The sequence below is a fragment of the Euwallacea similis genome, chromosome 32 (assembly GCF_039881205.1).
Source record: "Euwallacea similis isolate ESF13 chromosome 32, ESF131.1, whole genome shotgun sequence".
In the NCBI taxonomy this organism is placed as follows: domain Eukaryota; kingdom Metazoa; phylum Arthropoda; class Insecta; order Coleoptera; family Curculionidae; genus Euwallacea; species Euwallacea similis.
Genome location: NC_089640.1, coordinates 329,403 through 343,036, shown reverse-complemented (window position 1 = coordinate 343,036; position 13,634 = coordinate 329,403). Strand labels below are relative to the sequence as shown.

The window sequence follows — 13,634 nt, the reverse complement described above, 5'->3', positions numbered from 1 at the left end:
AACACACTTCAAAAATGTTAATTTAATATATATTGACCATTTATGTACATCCTCTTTAATATCTAAATTTAAATATCATTATACATTGTGTCAACGATAAATCTAGCAGCTATGTATACGCCCGCTTTGTACAAAACATGTCTAAAATATCTAAAAAACTACTTTTGATTTTTTGTATAAAACTCTACCTTGTATAATAGATAGAAATATTTACGTTTCGATAATAGCGTGTATTATACAAAATTCTTTGTTGTAAATTAAGCGAGAATCGGGCTGAATAGGCCGCACGTGTGTATTTCGTTTATTTGGCTTAAACTATTAAATTCGCCCTTCGTATTGGCCCTGGAGTCTTACACAATAATAGTGCCTAACAACAAGTGTAGGAAAAGTTGCATGTACTTAGTATGAGAAGAGGAATTTTTCCGTTTTTATTAAGTAAATATAAGTATAATTCAATTGCACAAAAAATATTTTTTCGTCATAAGACTTCAACGTTTCCTTATGAATTAACAACAAACATAAACTACCAATTAAGTTCTGAACAAAAGTCTTATGTACATTGAAACATCCCTAGAGTTTTCCTGGAAGTTTCAACTTTAAATTACAACCAGTTGGGTCCCAAGCAATTATCCAATACATTAACTGCATCACTTCTCTGCATATCGCTAAATATCCTTCTGAGTTCAGTGAGGGCGTTGCTACCTCTATTTCTAGCCTCCCACAAGTCTAAAATGCAGTCAGTAGGTGAGGGCTTGGTGGCGAAAAAATTGATATATCTATCAACATTGAGTACATGAGCGAGCATTCTCCAGTCGTTTCCCGAAGGAGTGGGAGGGTCCAGGCAGTGGCACAATTGTTTCCTAACTTGCTTGGTCAGTCTGAAAGTGAAATCGTCGCATGTGGATACCCCGCGATCGGTCACTATGAGGTTTTTGGCACTTGAAGAGGATTTTTTGGAGTCGGTAGTTCCACTGTTGAGGTGAACTTTTGGCACTTCGTCTCTGCAGTAAATGTCGAAGAGTTGCTGATAGTCGAAACCTTTTTGTTGCACCCGCAGCTTGAAGTTCAAATTTCTGCTGACCTCATAGGATTCTAAAGTGAAGCTGCAGTGCAAACTGTTACTATTTGCTTGCCAGACGTGCGCAAATGGGACCTCCTGGTAGCTGCTTCCAGGCTTCGCTTGCCAGCCCTCGCTTACAGACTCCAAACTCAGACACAAAGCATTTCCGCCATCTTGAAAAGTAATGGAGCGGGGCTCATCTAAGAGATAACCACCAAGGCGCTTTTCCTGCCCAAATACAGTCTCCATGGAACTCTCTGTGTCTTCAAGAATATAAACTCTTATACAATAATCTGTGGTTGTCTGGAAGCAGAGCTTCGGAGCAAATACTGCGAGTTTCAGTCTTTTGATCGCGTTCCCGTTTACCGACTTACCAACCACTACAAACCTGGACATGCATTCTGTGACCAAATAAGCAGAATCACTATCCAGCTGACAAAAAACTCCAGTGTTTATAGTCTCCTGCCCTAGAGTAACCGAGCACTGCCATTGAGAATCGCTGCAATCGCTCTGCAGCACCGAAATCGACCAATTGCCTCTACTGAGCTCTGCGCAGTGGGGCACTCTGAGCACCACAGCCTTATTTAAAGACACATTGGGTCCGCAGGATACCACAGGGCTCAATTGAGTCAAGTGCTCTGCTAATTTGGGTCGAAAACAATCTTCGTTAAGTATAGAGAGGAAGATCTCCTGTTTCCTGCTTCGGGAGACAGCTCCCTCTGGAACCAGGAGGTTCACTCCCGATTCAGCGAGGTTCAGGAAGGCACCAGTGTTAGTCACTGTGGCGCTAGTGTAGTTTCCACTAGTAGTCGGAGTGACTGCGTAGGCTGTTGGTAGGGATGATAGGGGAAGAGTTACTTGTTCCGTTGCTACGTCGTAGGTTGAGTCAGCTGAAAGTATAACTCAGATTAATATATGGTAAAGACATACGTATATATATATATATATACAGGGTGGTCACTTTTACGACGCATTCTATGGGGATTTTCGAAACGGTTAAAGATACAAGGTTGGTTAAATGGAGAAAAAGTTTCGTATTTTTATGCTCTGCAAAAAGCTGAAAGCAAAATTGAAATATCTTATGTAATTACTAAGATATCAAAGAAATACCAAAAAAGTCGATTTTCTTTTTTTGTCTATAACTTATTTATTTTTCATACAATCATTTTGAAACTTGGGTGTTCTATATTTTCCGTCAGTATCTTCAATATGGAAAGGTCAAAAATATCCTAGGCCTACTAGTTTACGTGAAAATAATACTAACTTTCGATTTTCTTATGGACGCCATATTGGATTTTCGCATTTTTGAAAAACACGAAAGATTTCCGTTTCGGCGAGGTGCAACACAAGGGTCTTCTGAACTATTTTACAATAAAAATTAAAATATTTAAATATTTAATGAAAAATTCAAGTAGCACTGAATTTGTCAAGGTCATAATTGGTTACCAAGTTACTGACTGTCTTTGACACATAAGTCAAGTAGTCAATAATACAACTTTTAAATAAGTAATAAAAAAAATTATCAAATGTATTTTCGAAAATCAATAACACAAACTTTAACATTAACTAACATTAATTAACAAAGAAATTAATACGAGGAGAGAAAATTATATAAAATGTTCAAAATGACCGCCACTATGAGTAATACATAATGCCGTTCGCTCATACTACATATTTGAAGTAGCTCTTCTGATAACAACTGGGTCAATGGTCCGAAAGAAATTTGTAATTGGGTTTCTAAGATAAGATAAGCGTTTTTTGAATGTCTTATGTACACATTATACAAGTCTATTTTCTCATCTTTGGAGAAATATCATCCCATTTTGATAAAAATTAAAATTTACTTAATTTACAGAAGAACAAAACTCACTTTTTTACTAAATTTCTTTTTAAATAAAATTATGTTGACATAGCAACCAATAATATTGGCTACTTGACTTATGTGTCAAAGACAGTCAGTAACTTGGTAACCAATTATGACCTTGACAAATTCAGTGCTACTTGAATTTTTCATTAAATATTTAAATATTTTAATTTTTATTGTAAAATAGTTCAGAAGACCCTTGTGTTGCACCTCGCCGAAACGGAAATCTTTCGTGTTTTTCAAAAATGCGAAAATCCAATATGGCGTCCATAAGAAAATCGAAAGTTAGTATTATTTTCACGTAAACTAGTAGGCCTAGGATATTTTTGACCTTTCCATATTGAAGATACTGACGGAAAATATAGAACACCCAAGTTTCAAAATGATTGTATGAAAAATAAATAAGTTATAGACAAAAAAAGAAAATCGACTTTTTTGGTATTTCTTTGATATCTTAGTAATTACATAAGATATTTCAATTTTGCTTTCAGCTTTTTGCAGAGCATAAAAATACGAAACTTTTTCTCCATTTAACCAACCTTGTATCTTTAACCGTTTCGAAAATCCCCATAGAATGCGTCGTAAAAGTGACCACCCTGTATATATATACAGTCTGTCCCAGATAAGGATGAACAGCATGTGGATCTCGGAAACGGTAATAGATACAAAATGGTTTAAATTGGAAAAAAGTTGGGCGATTTAAAACAAATTAATAATCTGTTTTTATATCGGCGAAATTCCGAATGGTTACGAAGATATCCGGAAAAAAACGAATTTGGCGGTTTTCGTTTTTTGCAAATAACTCTTATACGGTTATAGTTAGAGGAATAAAAATTTTACATTATTAAAACACTTTTTTGAGAACTGTTTAGCAGTGTTGCCAGTTTTCTTATTACATCCTTACTTTCGGAGAAAAATGAGTAAACTTTTGATTTTCATATGGGCGTGATCAATTATTTATATTTTCAAAATCGTCATAAAATTCCCTTTTCAGCCATGTATTATATTTAATATTTTTCTCAGAAATTCTATGAGTTATAGCCATTAAAGTATTTTTTGATAAGTCGGCCATGATTTTGACTTATAGTAATGGTACACATTAAATAAATGAATGCTGTGGAAACGTCAAAATTATTTAAAAGTATAAATATATTACTGGTATCAGCCTAAAATGAAAAAAATAATTGTTTCAAATTATGTATTTAATAACAACAATGCAGCTAAACTTGGATCGAATCGAAATCTCAAATTATAACAAATGTTCAAATAAACCACCATTATTTTCCAGGCATAGGTATGCTCTTTTCACAGTCGAATCCACACCACATATTAAACCCAAAGCGATGTTGGTGTCTTGATGATTTTTTTAATCGTGGATTCTGTTGTGACCAATAATGAGTATTGTGTCGGTTAAAAATTCCATTGTTGGTTACCATGCTTTCATCTGTCCAAATTATTTTAGAAGGAAAATTTATATCATCTTCACATTTTCTTGTATACCACTCGCAAAAACTTCTACGCCTCACTTCACCACCTTGTACAAGAGCATGGTAAACTTTAAATTTATAAGGACGAAAACTGTTCTTTCTTAAAACACGATGGGCCGTTGACTTAGCAACATCAGTACGCATCTCAATATACCTACATGATGTTTCGAGAGTTTCTATAACAGATTGTAAAACAGCATATTGTATATCTTCGGTCAACTTCTTTTTGCGAGCATTTACAGGTTGTTTAAACGAACCATATTCTTTCAAATTAGACATCAGTCTTCTAAATGTGGATTTTCCGGGAACTGATTAAAATACATATGTTCAGCATCTACACAATTTCTATGACATAATATGTAGCACGACAACATGTCAAAGTTCTCTTCATTAGAAAAGCAATTTTGAGCCATTATTATGCACACGTCAAACAAATTTAAGGTTTTGCAACTTTTAAATAATTTTGACGTTTCCACAGCATTCATTTATTTAATGTGTACCATTACTATAAGTCAAAATCATGGCCGACTTATCAAAAAATACTTTAATGGCTATAACTCATAGAATTTCTGAGAAAAATATTAAATATAATACATGGCTGAAAAGGGAATTTTATGACGATTTTGAAAATATAAATAATTGATATCACGCCCATATGAAAATCAAAAGTTTACTCATTTTTCTCCGAAAGTAAGGATGTAATAAGAAAACTGGCAACACTGCTAAACAGTTCTCAAAAAAGTACTTTAATAATGTAAAACTTTTATTCCTCTAACTATAACCGTATAAGAGTTATTTGCAAAAAACGAAAACCGCCAAATTCGTTTTTTTCCGGATATCTTCGTAACTATTCGGAATTTCGCCGATATAAAAACAGATTATTAATTTGCTTTAAATTGCCCAACTTTTTCCCAATTTAAACCATTTTGTATCTATTACCGTTTCCGAGATCCCCATGCTGTTCATCCTTATCTGGGACAGACTGTATATATATACATATACAGGGTGTTAGTGAAATAACTTTCCTGGACAAAGATGCCTGGCGCCATGGACATGTGCAGCTCATTAGTGACCATCAAGAAGGGACAAGACAAAAACCACCCTTATTTTTCAAATTTGTCATGGATTGTATGTCCTTCCATACTTTTAATATTTTAGTGTGATTTCGGTCTCGTTGAATGCATCTTCTGTCGGTACACGTAACAGATTATCCGCAAAGTTAATTTGGGCGAGCTTTAAGTGATTTTATTCCGACTTATTAACAGTACCTAAGTGACAATGTATTCCGTACGCGAGTATCATGACATGCTTTTGATCTATGTAGAGGCGTTACAAAATTCTGAAGAAGCTGGCGCATTTACGGTAATCCTTATCCAGAAAGAAAACTTCCAGCTCGATAAACATTTGTGCGAGTTTCCCAAAATCTTCTGGATACAGGGAGTGTTGTTTCTTTATATCAAGGACACGAGGTCGACAGAGAGAAGTTAGTTCTGAAGCCGAAGAACAAATTTTAAACCTTGTTCAAAAGAGTTCAATAAGGAGTACCCGGAGTAGAGCATGCATGGACTCAAATGGTGAACATTTAGAACATTTAATGTACCAAAAACCATAATAAATTTGTGTTTTTGAATGTGATGTGAGTGGTGTAAAATGTGTAACGTGTCATGTTAAGCTAATTAAAGATGATAACAATAATTTCAAGGTAAATGGCTTTTCAAAATAATAAAATAAGAATCATACAATTTTTAAATTCCATGAATTTAGTGCATTTTATTAATTATGTACTGTAAAATCTATTAGACCTACAAAAAACGTGTAAAAATCAAACCCACTTCATGCGGCTACGTAGGTAGGTGTGAAAATGAAATAAATACGAGGCGACGTTGCCAATTCTCAGAAAATGTTTTTTTGATTTTCCAGGGAAATGGTTGTATTTACGACCCCTGTTGTAAGGAACTTTTTTGTTCAAAATATTATATTTATATTATAATATTATATTTAAAAATAATTTTAAATATTTTCAACAAGACGGTGCTCCAGCACGTCGTCATCGTCGCTGCAATAGATATCTAAATACCTGGAAACTCAACGCTTGGATTGGAAACAATGGTCCTATAAGCTGGCCACCTCGATCACCAGATATCACGCCCATGGATTTTTTGGTGTGGGGTTTTATTAATGATCAGATCTATCAAACACCCCCGTAGATTTGGACGACCTTATTTTTAAAATTCGAGCCGCCTGTGAAAAACTGACGCCTATTATGTTAAAAAAGTTATAAAAAACGCTCGAAAATGTCTTCAAAGTAATAGGGAACATTTTTAACATTTGTAATTATTTGTAGCAAGTGTGCCTACATGTAATTTACAACTCAAATCCAGGGTTGGACTCGTATTTTTTAGGGAATAAACTCTGGTGATAAATTTTTCTAACGAAACGTCAGCAAATGTAAACATGTAACTCATCAGTGAAATTAGGATAAAATATGCATTTAAAATAATAAAAGAAAAATCCAGGTCCGCATTTAAAAAATTGAAGTTACTGTCGATATCTCAGAAGCTAAAAGTGCTATTTTTTAAAATTTATCATTAGTGTGTAGAAGCTTAAAAAACAATAAAATGTTATGAGAAAAACTTTTTTCTAAAACCCTTAGTTTTCGGTTTATTTACAAAACACGTTTTTGGCAAAATTCTATTTTTTTCCAATATTTCCGAAACCGAATAAATTTTGGCAACAGTGTCTCAAGATCTTAACTTGTCATCAAATTTGACTACTTTTGTCTAATTTAACCGAACTTGTAATGTCCATGGTTTAGAAGATAGCAATAGTGGCCCATAGCAATTGGACCACCCTGTATATATATATATATATATATATATATAGGGTGTCCCACTAAGATGTTCGCGGAGGATAACTCAATAACTATTAAGCTTAGAGAAAAAGTGTAAAGACAAAACAGACTTTATTTTTTCAACACTACAAACTAAAAATATTTTCGTTTATACAGGGTTCAGCATAAAGCTTGTGCAATATGAAACTTCTTTATTTCAAATGGAACACTATGTATATTTTTGCACTTTTAGATTCCAGGCATTAAACTGATCAAGTAACTATTAGATTTCCCTACACCTAAACCTAACCGTTATTGAGATATTTTGATTAAAAAAAAAAATTGCCAAAACACCATTCCATTAAAATGTAAAGTTCTTAGCTGTTATCAAAGTTGGCTTTATGAAACTTTGTCGACATGTTAACCAGACATAATAGATTAGGTTGGCAGGAAAAGTTTTTATAAATATTATACAAAGTGCCCAAAAAAAATGTTGCATTTGAAGAACTTTGAAAGCAGAAAAGTTGATTATTTTAGATGAGACACCCTGTATATTTTTACATGTTTGGATACTAAATTTAATTCTCAATCGATTTCCATTAGGGATCCCTATGTCTAAAATTAACGGTTTTGCCATAATTTGCGTTTTTTTTAATTATTGACTAATAATATTTCGAAATATCTTAGTTGCCTTGGAAAAATATGGCTCGTTTCCCGCGCTAACAAAAATTAAAGTAAAAAAAAACAACAAAATTAATATATTAAGTATATTTTAACAAATGTTCTATATGTCCACCATTTTGTTGTAAGTACGAATTCTTTTTAAAAATGAATCATGTACCTTTCTTAAAGTTTGCACATCAATCGTATGGATTATAGTTTTAATTCTATTTTTCATATCTTCTTTTGTTGTAGAAACAGTTTTATACACTTCTTTTACATATTCCCATAAAAAGAAATCCCCGCCCATACGTTCAATGTCCACTGATATTAATGATTCAGGGGTAAAAAAAATGTGGATTTTCATTATTATAATAATGAAAATTATGTTTATTTACAAATCCATTGCTGTAAAAAGTTGCTTCGTCGGTAAACAAAACCGTATTAAAAAAGTTCGGATTACGCTGATTCTCTTCTATGGCCCAATTACAAAAATTCAATCGATTAACAAAATCATTATTATTAAGCTCTTGAAATAACTGAATATGGTATGGATGAAACTTAAATTTTTTTGCTATCCTATTTATGGTAGACTTGGAAATACCAGTTTCTAACTCCAGGCGCCGGCAAGAATTATGAGGGTTCTCAATTAAACTTTGAAGAACTAAAAGTTCGTTTTCTTTATTTGAAACGTTTTTCTTCCTCTGGTTATTCTTCATGTAATTAACATTTCCCGTTCTCTCAAGTCGTTCTTTGAGCTTCTTAAAAGTTGAAACATGAGGTAGTGATCGTTCGATGTTTGGAAATTTTTGTCGATATATCTTACTTGCTAATAAGCAATTTCCGTCACTAGCTCCAAGCGCATAGACCATTTATATTAATTCATTTTTAGAAACATTCATTTTTTTAAATCAATAAATAATTACTAATCAACTTATTAAGCTAAAAATATCAACTAATTAACTAAAAGTTAAAGAAATGACAAATCAATATTTGTTTGCTTAAACTGAGATAGTCGTTTGTTAAATAATATAAAATGTCATTTATAGAAGCAGCCATATTTTTCCAAGGCAACTAAGATATTTCGGATATTTTGATTTCGGAATTTTTGATTATTAACCAATAATCAAAAAATCGCAAATTATGGCAAAACCGTTAATTTTAGGCATAGGGATCCCTAATAGAAATCGATTCAGCATTAAATTTAGTATCCAGACATGTAAAAATATACAGGGTGTCTCATTTAAAATAATTGACTTTTCTGCTTTCAAAGTTCTTCAAATGTGACATTTTTTTTGGGCGCCTTGTATAATATTTATAAAAACTTTTCCTGCCAACCTAATCTATTATGTCTGGTTAACATGTCGACAAAGTTTCATAAAGCCAACTTCGATAACAGCTAAGAATTTTACATTTTAATGGAATGGTGTTTTGGCAATTTTTTTTTTTAAACAAAATATCTCAATAACGGTTAGGTTTAGGTGTAGGGAAATCTAATAGTTATTTGATCAGTTTAATGCCTGGAATCTAAAAATGCAAAAATATACAGTTGCGGACAAAACATCGGCCCCAAATTCATAAACTTTCTTTATGGAAACATTGCAAGCTTATTACTGATAATTTAAACAAGTGAAATACATCATTTTGTAGAGAATTTGAAGTTCTATAAAATACACAATTTTGCTTTTGCATAACTTTTATCTATAACGTAACAATCTTATTTAAACAAAACAAGGTAAAAATTCTACCGGAAAAAAAATCGGCCCCAAACCCAAGTCAAATGTTTCATTTTGTTTGAGTCAATATCTTTAAATGTTTTTTAGGTTATGTTTAGGTTATTTTGTTGGTATGTGTATTTTCACATAACCAAAATTAATCATTTGACTTTTAACTAAAGTGTGTAAAGCAAATTATGGCTTCCCCGCAAGTTGACGATCGTGTACAGAGTTTAATTGGGCGTCTGCGAGATGAGGAGGGATTGACGATGGAAGCTATCAGAAATCATGTTAAAATGCACCGTAGCAACGTTTTATGAATTTTTCCCCGTGCAAAACACCCGAAGGAAGTAAGCAAAAGAGGAAGACCTCGAAAAACCGATGATAGGTGTGCGCTTATTGTTGTTATTTCTTACATCAGGATTACTGTAATTGGGTTTCGGTGAAAGAAACTAAAAGGTTTTTATTTTAGAACCGATAGAAAAATTATGCGCACGTCCAAGAACAATCCGCGACTTTCGGCACCTGCTATTCGAAGTGAAGTTGGAGTAGCGTATATTTCTTCCCGCACAATTCAACGTCGTTTGTGCGAAAACGGTCTTTATGGACGACAACCAGCGAAAAAGCCATGGACATCAAAAAAGAATATTGCGGCAAGGCTTAAATTTGCGCATGAGCATATTGAGTGGACGGTGGAGGACTGGAAAAAGTCCTTTGGTCTGATGAATCCAAATTTAACCTTTGCAACAACGATGGCAAAGGTTACGTTCGTCGACCAAAAAATGAAAGATATAACCCAAAGTACACCACACCCACAGTGAAATTTGGCGGTGGCAATATTATGGTGTGGAGTTGTTTTTCATGGTACGGTGTTGGTCCTTTGCATCGAATAATCGACACGATGAACCAAATTCAGTATCGTGAAATTTTCGAAGGGGTAATGTTACCTTATGCCACGTATAATATGCCAAATGGATGGCTATTTATGCACGACAACGACCCCAAACACACAGCTAAAATGTGAAAACGTGGATCGGCAATAACGGTATTTCGTGCCTTCACTGGCCAGCGCAATCCCCGGACCTAAACCCTATTGAGCACCTCTGGGAAGCGGTTAAAAAGGAATTGCGCGGGAAAAAATTTGGCAATCGAGATGATCTGTTTAATGCCGTAAATAATATCTGGGGTGCATTATCTAATGAATTGATTCACCGTCTAATTGAATCAATGCCGCGCAGATGCCAAGCAGTAATGAAAGCTCGTGGATTTGCCACGAAATATTAAAGAATAATTTTGGGGCCGATGTTTTGTCCGGTCGAATTTTTACCTTGTCTTGTTTAAATAAGATTGTTACGTTAAAAATAAAATTTATGCAAAAACAAAATTATGCATTTTATAGAGCTTTAAATTCTCTACAAAATGGTGTATTTTACTTGTTTGAATGGCCAATAATAAGCTTGCAATATTTCCATAAAGAAAGTTTATGAATTTGGGGCCGATCTTTTGTCCGCGACTGTACATAGTGTTCCATTTGAAATAAAGAAGTTTCATATTACAAAAGCTTTATGCTGAACCCTGTATAAACGAAAATATTTTTAGTTTGTAGTGTTGAAAAAATAAAGTCTGTTTTGTCTTTACACTTTTTCTCTAAGCTTAATAGTTATTGAGTTATCTTCCGCGAACATCTTAGTGGGACACCCTTTATACAGGGTTCGCCATTACTCCGGCCTTGGTTTCTGGCGTCTTTGTATAAATATCAATATAAAATGCTTAGTACAGTACTCATTTATATTGGAAAGCTGCATGATTTAATAATATTTTTGTTTATACAGTGTGTTCCGTTTTCGCTGGGCAGCATAAAGTTATACTTTTTTAAATAGCAACCCATAATTTTTTTTACGCCATTTGATGAAGCCTAAATTTAGAAGAAAAATACATTAAACATTTTTTAAATTGGTTACGGCGTTGCCATATTGGAGCAATTTCTTTAAAAATGCAGCATCAGAAAAAAATGATCACAAAACTGGTGTTTTTTGAAATTTTGAAATTTGTTTTTGTAAAGTAGTAAATGAAAGTCAGAGGTACTTAAAAACTTTAAAACATTTACATACTTTTTTTGTATAAGAGCGCCAATTTACAAATTTTACAAATTGCTGAAACTCATTTTTTTCAAATGGTACCCATGATTTTTTTCAAGTCCTTCTAATGTAGTTTTTAATTCTCTATTAATTTGCAATAACATCTTTTCATCTAACATTTACAGTTATGGAGATATTTACAAAATTTCAATCAAATTGCAACAGGCACTATTATAATTAACAGTTACAGTTTTAGAGATATTCATAAAGTAAACTTTAGTTGAACTAAAGAATAATAAAAAACAACAAAATTTAAAAAATGTATTAATTTAACAAGTGCTCGAAATTTTGCCCGTTTTGTTGTAGGCACGTCTGAAGTCTTCGTCGCAACGATTCGCGCACATTTTCTAACATCTCTGGTTTCACGTTAGAAAATGCGGTTCTTATTCTGTTTTTCATTGCCTCTTGTGTAGTAGCATCTTCTTGAAATACGTAATCTTTTACGAATCCCCATAAAAAGAAATCCATGACAGTAAGATCCGGAGATCTCGCCGGCCATGGCACAGGACCTCCGCGGCCGATCCATCGGTCACGAAATTGTTCGTATAAATAATTACGCACATTTCTAGCATAATGACAGGGAGCACCATCCTGCTGATACCACATGGTGCGTCTTATGCTTTCCGGAACATTTCGTAGTAACTGTGGCAAAGAATTATTTAAAAATTCCAAATATCTGTCGCTATTTAAATGACCATCAAAGAAGTAAGGACCTATGATAAAATCATCCACAATTCCTCCCCATACATTGACCGTCCATTTATGCTGATGATCCACGACTCGTAAAATATGAGGATTTACATTGTTATAATAATGAAAATTTCGACGATTCATTCGGCCATTACTATGGAAGATAGCTTTATCGGTAAATAAAATAGTCGATGTAAAGCCTAGCTTATCATTGAGTTTATTTAACAACCATTCACAGAAAACTCTTCTTGAGTTAAAATCCCCTATAGTCCACTGTTGATGCATTTCAATGTGATATGGATGATATTTATAGTTTTTTAGCACTCTTCTTACTGAAGTAGCACTAATTGTACCAAGTGCTTCACTAATTTGATTGGTGCTTGCATTTGGATTTTCAACTGCAGCCTGCAATACCATAAATTCTGTCTCTTCTGTTCTGACAGTTTTTCTTTGAACAGGTGGTTTGTAGTGTACCGATCCTGTTTGTTCGAATCGAACCAACAATTTTTGTAATGCACGGGTACTCGGAGGTCGGCGATCAGGATATCTGAGATATACATGAGATGGGATATAACATGAGAAGCCAAAAGGCGATTTTTTTCACATTCACCCAAAATAAACACCATGTCCACTAATTCGTTTTGTAGAAAATTCATTTTAATTGAAAGTTAATGATGCAGAAGGTAGTGACAGGTAATATGACAACTAAATGAAATAAGTAACTTATGCTTTTGTTAAATAGAAGCAAAGCCTACTAGGATAAACCTGTTGGATTATAATAATGCCTGTTGCAATTTGATTGAAATTTTGTAAATATCTCCATAACTGTAAATGTTAGATGAAAAGATGTTATTGCAAATTAATAGAGAATTAAAAACTACATTAGAAGGACTTGAAAAAAATCATGGATACCATTTGAAAAAAATGAGTTTCAGCAATTTGTAAAATTTGCAAATTGGCGCTCTTATACAAAAAAAGTATGGTGCATTAAAAAAATGTTTTAAAGTTTTTAAGTACCTCTGACTTTCATTTACTACTTTACAAAAACAAATTTCAAAATTTCAAAAAACACCAGTTTTGTGATAATTTTTTTCTGATGCTGCATTTTTAAAGAAATTGCTCTAACATGGCAACGCCGCAACCAATTTAAAAAATGTTTAATGTATTTTTCTTCTAAATTTAGGCTTCAT

General features: G+C 33.3%; 1 protein-coding gene across 5 annotated transcripts in view; it reads right to left on the bottom strand.

Annotated features, from left to right (window-relative positions):
• Positions 1 to 7: 7 nt before the first annotated feature.
• Positions 8 to 13,634, bottom strand: part of LOC136418016 (netrin receptor UNC5B-like) — a 176,136-nt gene continuing 162,509 nt past the window's right edge. For all 5 annotated transcript variants that reach the window (XM_066403908.1, XM_066403907.1, XM_066403910.1 and 2 more), the window contains one exon: positions 8 to 1,950. In XM_066403908.1, the coding sequence (XP_066260005.1) occupies positions 602 to 1,950 (1,349 nt within the window). In that variant the 3' untranslated portion in view covers positions 8 to 601. The remainder of the gene's footprint in view (positions 1,951 to 13,634) is intronic.